The 20,464-nt window shown below is 47.7% G+C and overlaps 1 protein-coding gene across 1 annotated transcript; it reads left to right on the top strand.

Moving 5' to 3' along the window:
- The first annotated feature begins 6,503 nt into the window (after positions 1–6,503).
- Positions 6,504–8,284, top strand: LOC119291797 (inorganic phosphate transporter 1-2-like). The gene has a single exon (XM_037570604.1). The coding sequence runs from the start codon at positions 6,552–6,554 to the stop codon at positions 8,115–8,117; it is 1,566 nt and encodes a 521-aa protein (XP_037426501.1). The 5' UTR covers positions 6,504–6,551; the 3' UTR covers positions 8,118–8,284.
- The last annotated feature ends 12,180 nt before the right edge of the window (positions 8,285–20,464 follow it).

Genomic DNA, 20,464 nt, shown 5'->3' with positions numbered 1-20,464 from the left:
TGGCATAAAAGGAGGAATTTGTCTGAATGATGCATGCAATCATATTATTAACAAAAATATCGCACAAAAGGTCCCTGATACAAAACTCGCTCTCAAAAGAGCGAAAGTAAGGTCAAAAATAAATTTGCCACAACAGGCGAAAATAGAACAAGATGGCTAAACACCTAGTCTATGATTGGACCACCATCCAAACCAGTTGTAAATATCTCGTGCTACCGTCTCCCAACTGTTCCACCCAATAGACATATGCTCCTTGGCTTCCGCATGACTGAGTAAGGACCACGTACGGACCTAAGACGTCGCTCTATATATGACCTACAAAATTTTTATGAGAGGTTGCCTGTTAAAAATCATGTCGTTTCTGCAGTTCCATATCGCCCATAGTAATGTACATACTCCTATCCGAATATGTCCTGCAATACTCGGCTTCACTCCATCTAGCCATGATCCAAATAATGTGTTAATACTAGACGGAGGGTTAACATTGAAGGCCACTTGCATAGAAGTTTCGCGAGCGAACATTTGAGAAAGAGGTGTTTTATATTCTCATCTTCATCACAAAAGCAACATTGCTTACTACCCTCCCATCTTCGCCTGGCTAAGTTGTCCTTTGTAATAATTTCTTCCTCGTGAGTGAACCACATGAATATCTTGATTGTCAAAAGGACTTTAATCTTGCAAATATGACTTGATTTTGGAATTGGACCAGAGTTTATTAGGTCTAGATACATAGACCCGAGGGAAAATATCCTATTGATGGATAGTTTTCAGTGAATCATGTCTGGCTCATCAGAGAGGTGAACATCCGTCAACCTCCGCATGATATGTAACCAACTATCCCATTGGTCGCCTACTAGAGACCTTCTGAACTGGATATTCAGGGGAACAATATGTAATATTGTAGCCACATAAGCTTCCTTATGTTGCACAATATTGTGCAGAGAAGGATACTGGCGTCTCCCCTAACCAAGTATCCTCCCAGAATCTAGTCGTGTTACCGTTACCAATGATAAATTTGGTTATGTGAAAGAAGGCAACTCTCGTTCTCATTAACCCATTAAAAATTGACACGGCTAACATTTGGTTTGCATAATGCAACTAATTACTTATGTAGTTGTCAAGAATGATGATGATGTATTGTATATAGTGAGCCGTACCTCCTAGTTATGAAAATGACATTTTGGAGTGAGTTTCTTGAAACATTAAGTTAAAAGAAGATAGTGAGTTTTTGAAAGATATGGAACGCCCGAAATGCCCATGCATTTTGCTCCATCGACACTCACTCAACAAATACTCTCGGACTTATGATCTCTGATTTGGATTTGTGGTCGCATAGAGTATGTAAGGCTATTGCCAAGGAACACACTTTCTCACAACGTGCGTTCCTCTCCTCACGCGCCTGCATGCCCATGTAATTCCTATGTAATTCTGCTACAACTGTAATCGGCCTTGGCTGCATTATACTTTGACAAATTTATTCAGGCAGGGGAACTCCCCCCCCCCCTCCCCAACACGATTACTAAAAAAGAGAGGATAGTATATATGTGGATTTGTTGAAACATTAACTTAACCATAAGTCCTCTCCTGTATATTGGCGGATAGTTGCATGAAAGTGCCATCTTGGAGTATTTTTTTCTTGAAACATTAATTTAAAAGAGGAGATAGTATGGTCAAACGACAATAAACTAAAAATGTCAACCCATTTAAAATTGACATGGCTTGCATAATTCAACTTATTAGTTATGTAATTGTCAAGCGTGATGATGATAGATTGTATACAGTGAGACATATCTTGTTGTCATGAGAGGTTGCTTTCAGGAAGTAATGTTACCTGACTTTGCAGCTAATAAGTAACAACGGCACCTCAGATTATGGACCTTACACATAAGTCATCTCCTGTATATGTATAGTTGAATGAAAGTGACATATTCGAGTGAATTTCTTGAAACAATAACTTGTGCAACTATCAGGTATTAGGGAACCACACTTGTTAGGAAAGTGTGGTCGTGGTTCACATGTTGCATATTGTTTTGCTTTTATTGTACCGAGGAAATCAACTGTGTTTCTGATGGATAACCTATGGCTGTTACATTCTAGAACAAATGCTAGCCAGGTTTATTTATTTTTAAGGTATCGTGGAGAGTTTAGAATGATACCTAAGTTACCTAAATTCTATTATTACAGGGTGGTTGCTGAAATAAACATTTCATCTAACACAATGATATGTTTGTTTAGAGCACGATCAAGGAAAATGATTTAGTGAGAAAATATGTACAGTCATAGGTTCTAGTAAATGGGATCATCATACTTCAACAAAAATAAAAATGAGCTTCCAGTAACCGCCAGAGAGCCAAATGTCTATTGTGTTTAAAAATAGTTGATGAATAATGCACATGATTGACATCTAATATATGCAATGCGACGTCATATATTAATTACATTAGACATTCTTATCCCGGTAGATGTCTTTTGGTTTCTTTAATATTTATTAAGATACCTATAATTGATAAATGAAATGTTTTGGATTCCTTCTAGTGAAAATTATCAAGTAGTATGAGCGATCATTTGCATATCTCACTGACTGGACAAAGCTTTATTTATGCTATTGACACTATTAATTTCTTCATTGAGCTGTCACTGATAATTTCATTTCTTATGCCAAGTTTGCGGTTGTTGTGATGTCACTCTATTTACTTATTTTAAAGTTGTTGTAGATAAGAGGTGTTGTTATAGATAAGACTTCGATAAATTCTCTCCCGATCAATGACTGTACTCTTATACATTTGGTCCAAATATTTTTAATTGCGTAAACTACAACACCATGAGTTCCACAGGTAAGATTTTTTTTATCGAAAAGAAGGATGACCCTTGGCCTCTACATCTGAAAGATGCATGCATCCATTTTATTAATTATTCACAAAGACCTTACAAAGTAGTACATCAGGTAGTCTGAAGCCACCATATTAGTAACATCTGTCGCTATTCCTATCCACTTGATGAAGGGGTGCCAATAGTCCGAGCCTAATACCAAACAGACATCGCACAAATGCCTAACATCTAAAGACGGAGGCCCCAAATAAGCCACATACTAGGTTATGGGGCGCAAACCGATCTGACGCACTCTCACATATCGTCGCCGCCATGATCTATCTTCAGAGTAGGTACTGACACATCAACCTTGCCAGGCCTGTTGTCGATGCCCCCGGGGTGCCAGACAACGCCTCCTCCCTGCGCGCGTCCATCATCACACATCCATCGCCGAGGCCCTACCGCGCCACACCACCGAGACTCCACGTCGTCGATGCGTCATATGGAATGTCGCTCCACCACTGGGACCGTCCACTGGTCCCTCAAGCCAATGCACACCTCCAAAGATGCCCCCGAGCCCCCGAGGAGCGAACAACACAAGTGCGCCGCCGCCATCCGATCGATTGATCTTGGGTTTCCCTGGAGGTAGCGGAAGGAGTTGGGAGCTTCACCTCGATGATGCCTTCAAAAAGGAAACGACGCTGAGGGCGTCACCATCACCGGCTCCGGCCACCGTCCGGAGACCAGGTTCTCACCCGGATCTGTCCCATGAGTATCCAACCGACAACACGTGCACCGTCTAGACCACCTTCAAAGCCCCAGATCTGGCCACCCAGATCCGACGACCATCCACAACAGCACTGCCACCATGAGAGCCCTGGCACAATGGCCACTGCCTGCGTGTGCCACCACTTGAGCCTGGGAGAAGGGCTACCATTCCACCTCGCCAAACCGCGAGAGCCACCATAATGAATCCCCCGCGCTCGTCACCGTCGCTGAACTGATCCAATCCGGAGCCAAAGACACCAGATCGCCGGTGCAGATGGAAGGCCCCTCCCCGTCGCCTCGCGGGAGGGGCGCGGGAGGGTTGGATCGCAAGGAGAGCTTGGGGCCCTTATTGGCAGGAGTGGAGACCCTTATAGCTAGCCTTAAGATGGTAAGACTGTAGGAGCGGAGACCCTTATACCGCTCTTATATTAGAGGGAAATACACTTTAAAACCTTGTTGTATATACACCCTATATGTGATTTTTTAATAAATAAACAAAAGGTCAAAATAGTTTAGAAGGTTTTTTTAATAAACTTGACTTTCTTTTGCACTAGTATATAAATTTTCAAGAAAAAAAACCAACGCTGACTTCAGGGCAAAAAAGATAAAATTTATTTGGAGAAGGCCAATTTGGCTCCCGGGCTTAGCTGCACCCATGCCGACGAAAAAAAATCAAAACAAATACTAGAAAAATTCAAAAAAATCCAATTTTTTTGTGTGGTAGATAATTTGATGCGTGAGGTTCGCTGCAAAATTCAACTCGTTTGGACATTTGAGCATCTCTCGGCAAAAAAGACAAAATCGGGGTCCGTAAAAAAGTTTACCGGTCATGAACTGTTTTGACCCGATCAGTCTTTTTTGCCAAGAGCTGCTCAAATGTCCAAATGAGTTGAAATTTGCAGCGGTCCTCACGCAACAAATTATCTACTACACAAATTTTTTTTGGATTTTTTTGTATTTTTTTAGTATTTGTTTTGAATGTTTTTCTGAGTGGGAGCATCTGAGCCTGGGCTCAGATGCGGATTTTCGCAAGGTCACTATTCACACTATTTTAGCCAAAAATTTGTCTTTTTTGAAAAGAAGTCAAAGGGGGATTTTCTTTTTTTAGAATTTTTCTCACAAGTAAAATGGAAGGTCAAGTTTATTTCAAAAATATTTTCAGAATTTTTTGACTTTTTGTTGAATTACTAATTATTATTATTCATATAGGGTGTAGATACGCCCAGAGAACCAAACGTCCGCTTCCACGCCCTTTATAATTATAACTGTATTATCGTGGAGACCAACACCGTGTGAAAGCTGTGTATACTGCAAATTAGTACTACAAACTAGTGACAAGTTGGCAAGGTTCCACCGCATATCCCCCGCAAAAAAAAAAAAGAAGGTTCCACCGCATAATCGGATCTTCACATATTTTTCTCCCACCGAGAATGTTTTAAATAGGCTAAGTACTGTCTGCATCAGGTTCTGCTCTCACGATGATATAATGCCGCAGCTATATTATGAGCTGTGATTCGCCGGCCGGACCGATTGCAATTTGGCAAAGAGAAACGAAGAAAGTGGGAGGATGCAAGACAACAATTTAAATAGTACGGAGCACGGCTTTCAATGCTGTGCTCTTGCTGCTTAATCTGCATATGTTTAGGAGTAGTTTGTTACAAAAAACTGTTTAGTACTGTAGTTCATATTTCAAATGACCAATGTTTATATGGCTGCTGTTGCTATTTGTACTGAGCGTTGTCTGAATTCTGAAGTTATTTTCCTTTGTTTCTGTGACAACCATTTCATGCACCTAATCCTTCATGAAAATTTCTTCATGTTTCCTATATTAGAACCAAACAACTTTTAATACATATCCCTTGTTTGCAGTTCATGTAGAATTCAAGTCAAATAACACAAAGTACAAGACATGTTTAACACCATCCACCTAATCCTTCAACAAAATTTCCTAATCCTTTAAGAAAAATTCTAGGTTTTTCCTGTGCTAGAACCAAGCAATTTCTATGCAGATTCCCGTGTTCTCTATTCATGTAGAATTCAAAATTGTATGGCATCACAATTCTACATTTTTGGCTATGCATTTTTAGTATCACGTGGACCAACGAGACCCTTAATCTGTATGTTTATTTGTTTGTATACTATATATAAAAAACTATAAATGTTCTGAAACATGTGGCTGCTGCATTCTATTTTGTTCTGAAACGTATCTGAATTCTGAAATTGGGTTTAGCAAGCGTTGAAGAACAATTTCAAACATCGTATTTGTATGACAAGCTATCTCAAAAATACTGAAAAGACCGTATGTGGCTATGTCTGGAGGACCTAGCACTGCATATCCATTTATCATCAAAATTCTGTATTTTCTTGCTTTCCTCTTGGCCTACCGAAACCGGCGGTGCGCTTACCTTCTTCCTGCCATGCCATGTAGGTACGGAGGAGAGACAAATCACCAAATCCATGCTTGTAGTGAGAACATAAGATACAGATCATCGTATGATCTTGACCTTTTCTCCCAAAGCTTGCTTGTGTCTGTACAGTCTGTTCCTTTCAGGTATATTCGCAGCATAACCATGGTCTGGTTTCAGTATTTTCCTCCACACAATTCTATGGTGCGGAAACTCAAAGGTCAAACCTGAATACTAAAAGTTGGCATTTCTTAACAATAGTTCTAACAATAGAAATGTACATAGCTGTAGCTGTCAAGGCAAGACATTTGACCCTTGGGTATATTTTTGTAAGAACCATCGTGATACGTACAATCCGTTGTACTTGTAAGCGATGCCGTAATAGGCAATTTTATACTTACAACTAGCAATGTTGGATTGGCATAGTACATTATCTCCTTGCCTTTATGCCTTCACCGTGAATTATGCCTATATATACGTAGCAGAAGCACCTAACAAAGCACACAGGCTAGAGAGCAACAGAAGAAAGATAGAAAGGAGCAGAGTTTAGCTGACAGCTCGCCGGCGGCCATGGCGACTGAACAGCTCAACGTGTTGAAAGCACTGGACATTGCCAAGACGCAATTGTACCATTTCAAGGCGGTCGTGATCGCCGGCATGGGCTTCTTCACGGACGCCTACGACCTCTTCTGCATCGCCCTCGTCACCAAGCTGCTGGGGCGCATCTACTACACCGACCCTGCCCTCAACGAGCCCGGCCACCTCCCGGCAAATGTGTCGGCCGCCGTGAACGGCGTGGCCCTGTGTGGCACACTTGCCGGCCAGCTCTTCTTCGGCTGGCTCGGTGACAAGCTCGGCCGCAAGAGCGTCTATGGCTTCACGCTCATTCTCATGGTCCTCTGCTCCATCGCGTCTGGGCTCTCGTTTGGACACGAGGCCAAGGGCGTAATGGGGACGCTATGTTTCTTCCGCTTCTGGCTCGGCTTCGGCGTCGGCGGTGACTACCCTCTGAGCGCCACAATCATGTCGGAGTATGCTAACAAGAAGACCCGCGGCACCTTTATCGCCGCCGTGTTTGCCATGCAGGGGTTTGGCATCCTATTTGGTACTATCGTCACCATCATCGTCTCGTCCGCATTCCGACATGCATTCCCTGCACCGCCATTCTATATTGACGCCGCAGCGTCCATTGGCCCAGAGGCCGACTACGTGTGGCGCATCATCGTCATGTTCGGCACCATCCCGGCCGCCCTGACCTACTACTGGCGCATGAAGATGCCCGAAACTGCGCGGTACACAGCACTCATTGCCGGCAACACGAAGCAAGCCACATCAGACATGTCCAAGGTGCTCAACAAGGAGATCTCAGAGGAGGATGTGCAGGGTGAGCGGGCCACTGGTGATACATGGGGCCTCTTCTCCCGACAGTTCATGAAGCGTCACGGGGTGCACTTGCTAGCGACCACAAGCACTTGGTTCCTGCTCGATGTGGCCTTCTATAGCCAGAACCTGTTCCAGAAGGACATCTTCACCAAGATCGGGTGGATCCCGCCAGCCAAGACTATGAATGCATTGGAGGAGTTGTACCGCATCGCCCGCGCCCAAGCGCTCATCGCGCTCTGCGGCACCGTGCCCGGCTACTGGTTCACCGTCGCCTTCATCGACATCATTGGGAGGTTTTGGATCCAGCTTATGGGATTCACCATGATGACCATTTTCATGCTCGCAATCGCCATACCTTACGACTACTTGGTGAAGCCAGGGCACCACACCGGCTTCGTCGTGCTCTACGGGCTCACTTTCTTCTTCGCCAACTTCGGGCCCAACAGCACGACCTTCATTGTGCCAGCCGAGATTTTCCCTGCGAGGCTCCGATCCACATGTCATGGTATCTCTGCCGCTACCGGTAAGGCAGGCGCGATCATTGGCGCGTTCGGGTTCCTGTATGCGTCCCAGGACCAGAAGAAGCCCGAGACCGGTTACTCACGAGGAATCGGCATGCGCAACGCACTCTTCGTGCTCGCAGGCACAAATTTCCTGGGCCTGCTCTTTTCCCTGCTGGTGCCGGAGTCCAAGGGCAAGTCACTGGAGGAGCTCTCCAAGGAGAACGTCGGCGACGATGGCATCGAAGCTTAGGCTGGTGTACATCCGGAGACACAGAGTCATGCACAAGTGTTTGGATTTTCATTGCAGCGTTTCTTTTCTTCTGTGTGGTCGCTTGCTGAATTTGTGGGGTCGCTTGCCGTACGTGTGTAGCTGTTGCATTTTTGTGGTGGTGCTCTGTATTCATTTGTAAAGAATTGCCAATAAAATATCCCGTTCATTTGATTTGATTCCAAGAGATCACCTGTTGCATGCAAGACGAGATTTCTGAAATGTTTGGCCTGGAAGAAAGATATAGGGTTCCAGAGAAAAAAAATCTCTTCACAAAATGAAAGTAATTTACAAGCAAATTACTTACCACATCAAATCCCCTACAAGTTTATGCGCTGCTGGCTACCCGCTCGCTGAGGCCTCTACCGCTCGCGCCTCACTGCCATGTGGGCCCATGCTGGCGTTGGTTGGCTCAGGGTTTGAAGAAAAAATCTCTCCACGACTCCTCCCGTGCGCATCTAACATGCAGGCCCACGCCGCAGCATTCTGCGCACTCTCGATCCCATCTGGCCCAGCAGCCACCATGACCGAGCTCCTCACCGTTCACCTCTCCATTCGCACATTCTTCCCGGCCAAAAGTTTCTTCCTTGAATTCCCACTGCCACTACTTTCATACAGCTGTGCGCGCTCGCCGTGGTGTTCTTGACGGACTTCGGATGCATAGCGGCGGCCACGACTATGCCGGGTTCCTGTGATCTTGGAGCCGCGCCGTCATCCCCGACAGCAAGTACCCCGTCCGGTCACCCCATTACTGGAAAAAGCTCTATAGGTGAACTATAAATAGTGACGGGCAGGACATGTCACCCACCACGGTTACTTTTTCAAAAAAGCAGCGGCGGGTACCTGGACATTGTTAGGAACCCGATCTATTCACTAACTGGATTAGAGTTTACAGAGTAGCACACCGATACACTTCTCTGGAGCAGTTCGCTTGGAAAGAAAGAAAGAAGAAAGGGGAACAAGATGCCAGCCGTGCCGTTTGCCGTGATCCCAGCCAGGATGGTCTTCTCTCTGGTTGAGCCAGCTTATATAGCGTTCAACCACTCTGGGCCCACGAAGCGGCGGCTTGGGTGCTTGATCCTAGGTGGCCTGGCGATGACGCGCTCCCTCTTCTGATTGGTGGCCTGTGGCTGATCTGTTGCTGCCTCGTCAGCGTTGTGGTTGCCCCGAGCTGCATTTGTAGTTGGGACGCTGACATCCCCTACCCCTTGAGAGCATGCTTGTCCCCAAGCTGCTACGACAGGATAGCGAGCTTTAAGTGCGAGTGCGTCCTCCCATGTAGCATCCAGGAGCTCCGAATCAGACCAACGCACCAGATACTGCTCGCGTCGTCCGGTGGGAGTCTGTCGCCAGCGTCTGTCGAGCATCTCAACGGGAACCAACTCTGCAGATCGAGGTACAGGCAATTTGTCAGAGGAGTCTGTACCTGGTGCGAGCACTTGCCGCAACTGAGACACATGGAACACCAGGTGGATCTTGGATTCTGGTGGCAGCTCCAGCTCATATGCGACTGGGTTAACCTTGCCGATCACCTTGTAGGGGCCAAAATACTTGAAGGCAAGCTTGTGGTTGGCTCGGCGGTGAACTGATGATTGCACATATGGTTGTAACTTGACGAAGACCGCATCCCCCACAGTGAATTCTCTGTCTGTGCGCTTTTTGTCTGCTTGCACCTTCATGATGTGGCGAGCCCGGTGCAGATGTTGCCGAAGAACCTGCTGCATTGTTTTCCTTTCCTCCAACCAGTCCTTCAGGGCAGGGATTGTGCAAGTTGATGCTGCCTCGATCCCCCAATGCCTGGGTTCATGCCCATACAGCGCGTGAAAGGGTGACATGTCCAGAGCAGAATGGTGACTAGAGTTGTACCAGAATTCTGCGAGAGAGAGGAATTGGCTCCAGTGATTTGGGCATGCATGGATGAAACATCTTAGGTAAATCTCAAGACATTGGTTTACCCTCTCCGATTGACCGTCTGTCTGGGGGTGGTACGGAGTGCTCATGTTGAGCTCTGAGCCGATAATGGAGAAAAGTTCACGCCAAAACTTGCTAGTGAAGACAGGGTCCCGATCTGAGATAATGGCTTTCGGTAGACCGTGGAGCTTGTAAACGTTATCCAGGTATGATCGGGCTACTTTGGCTGCTGTGAATGGATGTTGGAGAGGCAGAAAATGAGCATATCTCGTGAATTTGTCCACTACGACCAAAATGCAGTTTGCTTTGCCCGATTGCGGAAGGCCATCGATGAAATCCATAGTAACAACTTGCCAAGCACCTTCAGGCAGCGGGATGGGCTCGAGCAGACCTGGGTATCTGACCCTCTCTGGTTTAGCCTGTTGGCAGATCACACAGCTCTGAACATATTGCCTGATGATCTCCTTCATTTTGGGCCAAGCAAACAGTCGCCTCAAACGCCTGTAGGTCACAGGGAAGCCTGAGTGACCACCTACCGTACTGTCATGGAAGGCACGAAGGATTTTCTGTTGGACAGCAGGCGAGCCGCCGAGCCACAGTCTGTTTTTGAAGTATAACAGTCCTTCTAAGACAGAAAAACGACCCTTGGGATCCTTCTGTTTGGAGAATTGTTCAAGTAGCTTCTTGGCGTGATTGTTATCGCTGTAGCTTGCTCTGACTTCGTCTACCCAAGCTGGTTGACAGACTGAGACAGCCAAAGCGCTCTCTTGCGCGTGATTGGTCTAGACAGTGCATCCGCCGCATTGTTAGTGCTGCCCTGCCTGTAGGAAATTTTGTACCGTAGTCCTAGCAATTTGGTAAATGCCTTTTGCTGCCATACTGTAGATAGACGTTGGTCGTCGAGGTGGACCAAACTGCGCTGATCCGTGCGGATCAAGAATTCATCGTGTTGTAAGTACGGTCGCCATTGTTCCACTGCCATGAGGATGGCCAAACATTCTTTTCCATATGTCGACAGACCCCGGTGTTTAGGAGCGAGCGGCTTGCTCATGTAAGCGATTGGATGTCCACCTTGTTGCAAAACTGCCCCCACGCCGTAATCACACGCGTCCGTGTCGATGACAAACTGTTTGGTGAAGTCCGGAAGCTGCAAAACTGGTGCTGATACTAGGCTTTGCTCCAGGAGTGTGAATGCCTTGGCAGTTTCTGCCGTCCAGACAAATGGGTGGCTCTTCTTGAGTAGATTGAAAAGGGGTCGCGCAATGATGCCGAAATGCTTGACAAATTTTCGGTAGTAACCAGCCAATCCTAGGAAGCTTCGCACTTCCTTGCTGTTGCGTGGAGTAGGCCAAGTCTTGATAGTTTCAATCTTGCTCGAGTCTGTGGAGACGCCATGTTCATCGATCACATGCCCTAGGTAGGCGATCCTGCGCTGACCAAAGGCACACTTGGACTGTTTCACATGCCACTGGTCTCGACGGAGCAACTGCATCACTTGCTTCAGGTCCTTTACATGCTGCTCCAGAGTCTTACTGAAAACCAAGATGTCGTCGAAGAACAGGATTACACAGACTCTCAACAGAGGTTGTAATGTGCAGGTTATGGCTCCGAGGAAGGTGGGAGGTCCAGCTGCTAACCCAAATGACAAGACGAGGAACTCCCAATGCCCAGAGTGTGTGGTGAATGCAGTTTTGTACTCCTCGCCTTCTGCTAGACGTATTTGATGGTAGCCTGCGCGCAAATCCAACTTAGAAAACCATTTGGCGCCTACCAATTCGTCGAGCAGCTCATCAATAATTGGCACTGGGTATTTGCTGACAATTGTCATGGCGTTCAAGCATCTATAATCCACACACAATCGCCATGTGCCATCTTTCTTCTTAACCAATAGTGCTGGTGAGGAGAAGGGGCTTGTACTTTCTCTGATGACGCCGGCATCCAACAGTTCCTTGACCTGACGCTCAATTTCGTTCTTGAGTTCCGGTTTGTGACGATACGGTCGCATGTTGACAGGCTGAGCCCCCTCCATGAGTGGAATGCGATGATCGCAAGCACGCCTCGGAGGTAGTCCCTTGGGAGCTTCAAAAACATCTGTGTACTGCTCCAATACTCTGAGTATTTCCACTGGTATTGCATCCTCTTGGGCACCGGTTTCGCTCACCGCATTCAAGTGAACCACATAAGCTACCGAGCCCTGCTTACACGCTGACATCAGTCCATGGGAAGAAATCACAGAACACTGCTGATGATTGTTGGACACCGCTTGCAGATCAACTGAACCACGAGGAGTGGTGACTGTCATGTGTTGTGCCTCCCAGTCTATATGCATGGGGCTGTGTTTGCGGAGCCAATCCATTCCCAGAATAGCGTCATACACTCCCAGTCAAATCAATTTGAAGTCTGTAACAAACTGATGGCCCTGCGATGTCCATGAGCAATGAGGGATGAAACTGTCACAGTGCAAGAGTGCTCCATCCGCAACTTTAACCCTGCAGGTCTTGGCCATTTTGCAGACCCCCAATAACTTGGCAGCGATGCGGTGATCCACGAACGAGGCCGAGCTACCGGAGTCCACCAGCAGAGATACTTCTCTGCCCTGTATCCAGGCATGCAGCTGCAAGACGCCGGGGCCTGGGGATCCATCGACAGCTTGCTTGGATATAGTACAGAGGTTGTCTTCTTCATATTCAGTAGGATTCTGTTGGTGATCTCCGAGTTCCTCTTCTGCCGTAAATAGAGCCAGCAGTTCCTCTACTACATGCATCTGGACAGTAGGAGGGCATGTATGATCTTTGCCCCACCTCTCACCACATTTGTAGCAGAGACCACGAGCACGTCGGAACGCTCGGAGTGCACTGATTTTGCTTGCATCTGCACTAGCACGCGCGGCATCCGTGCCGCGGCGATCTTCAGCCATAGGTGTCGGTGTCGGAGGGCGGCTGAAGAAGGAGGGTGTGGACGGTGCGCTGGATGTCGATGCTCGCTGCACGCTTGGGGTCGATTTTCCCTTGTGCTGGTACAGCAATGCTTCGCCGTCGGCCACTTCCTCCTGAAGCAAGGCCAGCGAACAGGCTGTATCCAAGTCCGGTGGTCGCTGAATTAGCACCACCGCGCGAATATCCGGTCGCAGCCCCTCAATGAATCGTGTAAGGAAGAAATATGGATGAGTTAGTTCAGAGTAGGAAATCATGTGATTCATCAACGTCTCAAATTTCTCAATGAAATCAGCAACCGAATTAGTCTGACGAATAGCATAGAACTGTCGGATCAAGAGCTGATGCTTGTCCCGACCGAAACGAGTGCACAACAGAGCAGTAAATGACTCCCAATTCAGCCCAGCGATTTTGCGTTGCATTGACTGCAACCAAATTGCAGTAGGGCCAGAGAAGTTCAAACTTGCCATGGGCACCCAGTAAGAGTCACGAACACTGAACATCTGAAAGTATTGTTCAGCAAGTGTCTTCCATAGTTGGGGATTTTCACCGGCAAACACAGGGAATGCCATCGGTGGTGGTGATTGCCCCATAGACGCAAGTACTTGAGACGATAAGGGAGATGAGGTTTGCGACGGGATTAGGGCCGTACCCGTGACCGGGGAAGCCGCCGGTGACTCGGGGGTCACCGTCGGAGATCCCCCGGGGTGCAGTGGCGCGCCGTGGCAGGGTTGCCCGTGGATCTCGCGCGTGACCGGCGAAGGGGTCGCCAGTAGCGTCGATCCGGTTGATGAGGACGGCGGAGGTGACGCGGCCTGAAGCGCCGCGACCGACTGCTCCAACTGGGCGAAGCGCGCCTCCAGCTCCGGCTTCCAGTTGACCAGAGAGTCGATCCGCGCCGTCTGGGTCGCCAGCGCCTGCAGGATGGCGTTGTTGTCTTCTGCTTGTTTGCGGGCGCGAGTGGCGGCCTCTTCGCTCATCTTGTCAAGATATGACTTCAGCGCTGGATCCATGGTGGCGACTAGCTGCTCACGCACTTGCTTCTGTCGGCGGGTTTCCAGGACGGCGAATTGACCGGCGGCGGTGGTGATGAAGGGTGGTGGGTGGCTAGCTGATACCACGATGTTAGGAACCCGATCTATTCACTAACTGGATTAGATTTTACAGAGTAGCACACCGATACACTTCTCTGGAGCAGTTCGCTTGGAAAGAAAGAAAGAAGAAAGGGGAACAAGATGCCAGCTGTGCCGTTTGCCGTGATCCCAGCCAGGATGGTCTTCTCTCTGGTTGAGCCAGCTTATATAGCGTTCAACCACTCTGGGCCCACGAAGCGGCGGCTTGGGTGCTTGATCCTAGGTGGCCTGGCGATGACGCGCTCCCTCTTCTGATTGGTGGCCTGTGGCTGATCTGTTGCTGCCTCGTCAGCGTTGTGGTTGCCCCGAGCTGCATTTGTAGTTGGGACGCTGACAGACATGCCCTCACAGTTACGGCATGCTTGTGGCGGGCGCTGGTCAGCACCCACCGCAGTTAGGCTCCTACAAATACTCCCGCTGGATGGAAACTGTAGTGGCGCGTGCCGACCTAGTGCCCGCCACTAGCTTGTGGATAAGTAGTGACGGGTTTTGCTAGGCGTCCGCCACAACTATATTTTGGCAAGCACACCAAGTAAATCAAAATTTGGAAATGTTTGCTGTGGCGGGTGCTTGTGTTGGCCGCCACTGCTTTCGACGGACAGTTTCCCTTCTGTGTCCGCCCAGCAACCATCCACAAAACTTTCATTTCCACCATTTCATCATTCTCTCTGTCATTTCCTCTCCCTCATCCCCTTCCTTGCCATCATGCGCCTCGACCGCCGCTGCCATCCCTCCAACCAACCGGCGGCGCCCTCCACTCTCCCGACACCATGAGCGCCGCCGGATCTGCTCGTCGTTGCGTCGTCCGCCTCGACCTTCGTCGCGCCGTTCTCCGCCTCGACCGCATGCAGCCCCCGTCCTCTGCCACGATCGCCGCCGCCGTCCTCTGCCACGACCACCGCCTTGACCGCTGCCCTCAACCGCTGCCTGGATCGCCGTCGCCCTCCTCCGTCCTCCGCCTCGACCGTCGTCACATCCGCAGCCGGAAAAACGGCCAACGGTATACTACATCTCCGTGACTAAATTATGCTCTAGGGTTTAGAATTTGCACTCTTATTAATTTGTAGATTAACTAGTTGTACATCATATAAGAGAGCGAGAACCACATCCGCAGGAGTAGTACTATGTTGGGGAACGTTGCAGAAAATTAAAAATTTTCCTACGGTTTCACCAAGATCCATCTATGAGTTCATCTAAGCAACGAGTCATGGGAGAGAGATTGCATCTACGTACCACTTTGTAGATCGCGTAGAAGCGTTCAAAAGAACGGGGTTGAAGTAGTCATTCTCGTCGTCATCCTATCACCGGAGATCCTAGCGCCGAACGGACGGCACCTCCGCGTTCAACACACGTACGGTCAGCGTAACGTCTCCTCCGTCTTGATCCAGCAAGGGGGAAGGAGAGGTTGATGATGATGGCTCCAGCAGCAGCACAACGGCGTGGTGGTGGTGGAACAGCAGCACTCCGGCAGGGCTTCGCCAAGCACGTGACGGAGGAGGAAGAGGTGTAGCAGGGGGAGGGGGCGCCAGGACTTCAGGGTGCGGCTGCCCCCTTCCCCCCTCCCTTTATATAGGCCCCTAGGGGGGCGCCGGCCCTGGGAGATCCAATCTCCCAAGGGGGCGGCGGCCAAGGGGGGTGGAGTACCCCCCAAGGCAAGTGGGGCGCCCCCCCCCACCCTAGGGTTTCAACCCTAGGCGCAGGGGGTGGGCCTAGGGGGGCGCACCAGCCCACTAAGGGTTGGTTTCCTTCCCCACTTCGGCCCTTGGGGCCCTCCGGGATGGGTGGCCCCACCCGGTGGACCCCCGGGACCCTCCGGTGGTCCCGGTACAATACCGGGTGACCCCGGAACTTTCCCGATGGCCGAAATACCACTTCCTATATAGTTTTCTTTACCTCCGGACCATTCCGGAACTCCTCGTGACGTCCGGGATCTCATACGGGACTCCGAACAACATTCGGTATGCTGCATACTCATATTCATACAACCCTAGCGTTACCGAACCTTAAGTGTGTAGACCCTACGGGTTCGGGAGACACGTAGACATGACCGAGACGGCTCTCGGGCAATAACCAACAGCGGGATCTGGATACCCATGTTGGTTCCCACATGCTCCTCGATGATCTCATCGGATGAACCACGATGTCGAGGATTCGAAAAACCCCGTATACAATTCCCTTTGTCAATCGGTACGTTACTTGCCCGAGACTCGATCGTCGGTATCCCAATACCTCGTTCAGTCTCGTTACCGGCAAGTCACTTTACTCGTACCGTAATGCATGATCCCGTGACCAAACACTTGGTCACTTTGAGCTCATTATGATGATGCATTACCGAGTGGGCCCAGAGATACCTCTTCGTCATACGGAGTGACAAATCCCAGTCTCAAACCGTGTCAACCCAACAGACACTTTCGGAGATACCTGTAGTGCACCTTTATAGTCACCCAGTTACGTTGTGACGTTTGGTACACCCAAAGCACTCTTACGGTATCCAGGAGTTACACGATCTCATGGTCTAAGGAAGAGATACTTGACATTGAAAAAGCTCTAGCAAAACGAACTACACGATCTTGTGCTATGCTTAGGATTGGGTCTTGTCCATCACATCATTCTCCTAATGATGTGATCCCGTTGTCAATGACATCTAATGTCCATAGTCAGGAAACCATGACTATCTGTTGACCAACGAGCTAGTCAACTAGAGGCTCACTAGGGACATGTTATGGTCTATGTATTCACACGTGTATTACGATTTCCGGATAATACAGTTATACCATGAATAAAAGACAATTATCATGAATAAGGAAATATAATAATACCCTTTTATTATTGCCTCTAGGGCATATTTCCAACAGTCTCCCACTTGCACTAGAGTCAATAATCCAGTTACATTGTGATGAATCGAACACCCATAGAGTTCTGGTGTTGATCATGTTTTGCTCGCGAGAGAGGTTTAGTCAACGGATCTGCGACATTCAGATCCGTATGTACTTTGCAAATATCTATGTCTCCATCTTGAACATTTTCACGGATGGAGTTGAAGCGACGCTTGATGTGCCTGGTCTTCTTGTGAAACCTGGGCTCCTTGGCAAGGGCAATAGCTCCAGTGTTGTCACAGAAGAGTTTGATCGGCCCCGACGCATTGGGTATGACTCCTAGGTCGGTGATGAACTCCTTCACCCATATTGCTTCATGCGCTGCCTCCGAGGCTGCCATGTACTCCGCTTCACATGTAGATCCCGCCACGACGCTCTGCTTGCAGCTGCACCAGCTTACTGCTCCACCATTCAACATATACACGTATCCGGTTTGTGACTTAGAGTCATCCAGATCTGTGTCGAAGCTAGCGTCGACGTAACCCTTTACGACGAGCTCTTCGTCACCTCCATAAACGAGAAACATGTCCTTTGTCCTTTTCAGGTACTTCAGGATATTCTTGACCGCTGTCCAGTGTTCCTTGCCGGGATTACTTTGGTACCTTCCTACCAAACTTACGGCAAGGTTTACATCAGGTCTGGTACACAGCATGGCATAAATAATAGATCCTATGGCTGAGGCATAGGGGATGATGCTCATCTCTTCTTTATCTTTTGCCGTGGTCGAGCATTGAGCCGAGCTCAATCTCACACCTTGCAGTACAGGCAAGAACCCTTTCTTGGACTGATCCATTTTGAACTTCTTCAAAATCTTATCAAGGTATGTGCTTTGTGAAAGACCTATGAGGCGTCTCGATATATCCCTATAGATCTTGATGCCTAATATATAAGCAGCTTCTCCAAGGTCCTTCATTGAAAAACACTTATTCAAGTAGGCCTTAATGCTGTCCAAGAATTCTACATCATTTCCCATCAAAAGTATGTCATCTGCATATAATATGAGAAATGCTACAGAGCTCCCACTCACTTTCTTGTAAACGCAGGCTTCTCCATAAGTCTGTGAAAACCCAAACGCTTTGATCATCTCATCAAAGCGAATGTTCCAACTCCGAGATGCTTGTACCAGCCCATAAATGGATCGCTGGAGCTTGCATACTTTGTTAGCATTCTTAGGATCGACAAAACCCTCCGGCTGTATCATATACAGTTCTTCCTTAAGATGCCCGTTAAGGAATGCCGTTTTGACGTCCATCTGCCATATCTCATAATCATAGTATGCGGCAATTGCTAACATGATTCGGACGGACTTAAGCTTCGCTACGGGAGAGAAAGTCTCATCGTAGTCAATCCCTTGAACTTGCCGATAACCCTTAGCGACAAGTCGAGCTTTATAGATGGTGATATTACCATCCGCGTCCGTCTTCTTCTTAAATATCCATTTGTTTTCTATCGCTCGCTGATCATCGGGCAAGTCAGTCAAAGTCCACACTTTGTTTTCATACATGGATTCTATCTCGGATTTCATGGCTTCTAGCCATTTGTTGGAATCTGGGCCCGCCATTACTTCTTCATAGTTCGAAGGTTCACTGTTGTCTAACAACATGATCTCCAGGACAGGGTTACCGTACCACTCTGGTGTGGAACGTGTCCTTGTGGACCTACGAAGTTCAGTAGCAACTTGATCCGAAGTACCTTTATCATCATCATTGTTTTCCTCTTCAGTTGGTGTAGGCATCACAGGAACATTTTCCTGAGCTGCACTACTATCCCGTTCAAGAGGTAGTACTTCATCGAGTTCTACTTTCCTCCCACTTACTTCTTTCGAGAGAAACTCTTTTTCTAGAAAGGATCCGTTCTTGGCAACAAAGATCTTGCCCTCGGATCTTAAGTAGAAGGTATACCCAATGGTTTATTTAGGGTATCCTATGAAGGCGCATTTTTTCCGACTTGGGTTCGAGCTTTTCAGGTTGAAGTTTCTTGACATAAGCATCGCATCCGCAAACTTTTAGAAACGACAGCTTAGGTTTCTTCCCAAACCATAATTCATACGGTGTCGTCTCAACGGATTTAGACGGTGCCCTATTTAAAGTGAATGTAGCTGTCTCTAGAGCGTATCCCCAAAATGATAGCGGTAAATCGGTAAGAGACATCACAGATCGCACCATATCCAATAGAGTGCGATTACGACGTTCGAACACACCGTTATGCTGAGGTGTTCCAGGCGGCATGAGTTGTGAAACGATTCCACATTTTCTTAAGTGTGTACCAAATTCGTGACTTAAATATTCTCCTCCATGATCCGATCGTAAGAATTTTATCTTTTGGTCACGTTGATTCTCTACTTCATTCTGAAATTCCTTGAACTTTTCAAAGGTCTTAGACTTGTGTTTCATCAAGTAGACATATCCATATCTACTCAAGTCATCAGTGAGAGTGAGAACATAACGATATCCTCCGCGAGCCTCAATGCTCATTGGACCGCACACATCGGTATGTATGATTTCCAACAAGTTGGTTGCTCGCTCCATTGTTCCGGAGAACGGGGTCTTGGTCATTTTGCCCATGAGGCATGGTTCGCATGTGTCAAATGATTCATAATCGAGAGACTCTAAAAGTCCATCAGCATGGAGCTTCTTCATGCGCTTGACACCAATGTGACCAAGGCGTCAGTGCCACAAGTATGTGGGACTATCGTTATCAACTTTACATCTTTTGGTATTCACGCTATGAATATGTGTAACATTACGTTCGAGATTCATTAAGAATAAACCATTGACCATTGGGGCATGACCATAAAACATATCTCTCATATAAATAGAACAACCATTATTCTCGGATTTAAATGAGTAGCCATCTCGTATTAAACGAGATCCAGATACAATGTTCATGCTCAAACTTGGCACTAAATAACAATTATTGAGGTTTAAAACTAATCTCGTAGGTAAATGTAGAGGTAGCGTGCCGACGACGATCACATTGACCTTGGAACCATTCCCGACGCGCATCGTCACCTCGTCCTTCGCCAGTCTCCGCTTATTCCGTAGCTCCTGCTGTGAGTTACATATATGAGCAACGGCACCGGTATCGAATACCCAGGAGTTACTACGAGTACTGGTAAGGTACACATCAATTACATGTATATCAAATATACCTTTAGTGTTGCCGACCTTCTTGTCCGCTAAGTATTTGGGGCAGTTCTGCTTCCAGTGACCCTTCCCCTTGCAATAAAAGCACTCGGTTTCAGGCTTGGGTCCATTCTTTGACTTCTTCCCGGCAACTGGCTTACCGGGCGCGGCAACATCTTTGCCGTCCTTCTTGAAGTTCTTCTTACCCTTGCCCTTCTTGAACTTAGTGGTCTTATTGACCATCAACACTTGATGTTCTTTCTTGATTTCAACCTCTGCTGACTTCAGCATTGAAAATACTTCAGGAATGGTCTTTACCATCCCCTGCATATTGTAGTTCATCACAAAGCT

The sequence above is a fragment of the Triticum dicoccoides genome, chromosome 4B, assembly GCF_002162155.2.
Source record: "Triticum dicoccoides isolate Atlit2015 ecotype Zavitan chromosome 4B, WEW_v2.0, whole genome shotgun sequence".
NCBI lineage: Eukaryota > Viridiplantae > Streptophyta > Magnoliopsida > Poales > Poaceae > Triticum > Triticum dicoccoides.
The sequence above is the reverse complement of the archived record's forward strand: the minus strand, read 5'-3'. Positions and strand labels throughout refer to the sequence as shown.

Coding starts and splice junctions, on each gene's coding strand:
- LOC119291797 (XM_037570604.1), top strand. CDS start 6,552: ATGGCGACTGAACAGCTCAACGTGTTGAAAGCACTGGACATTGCCAAG.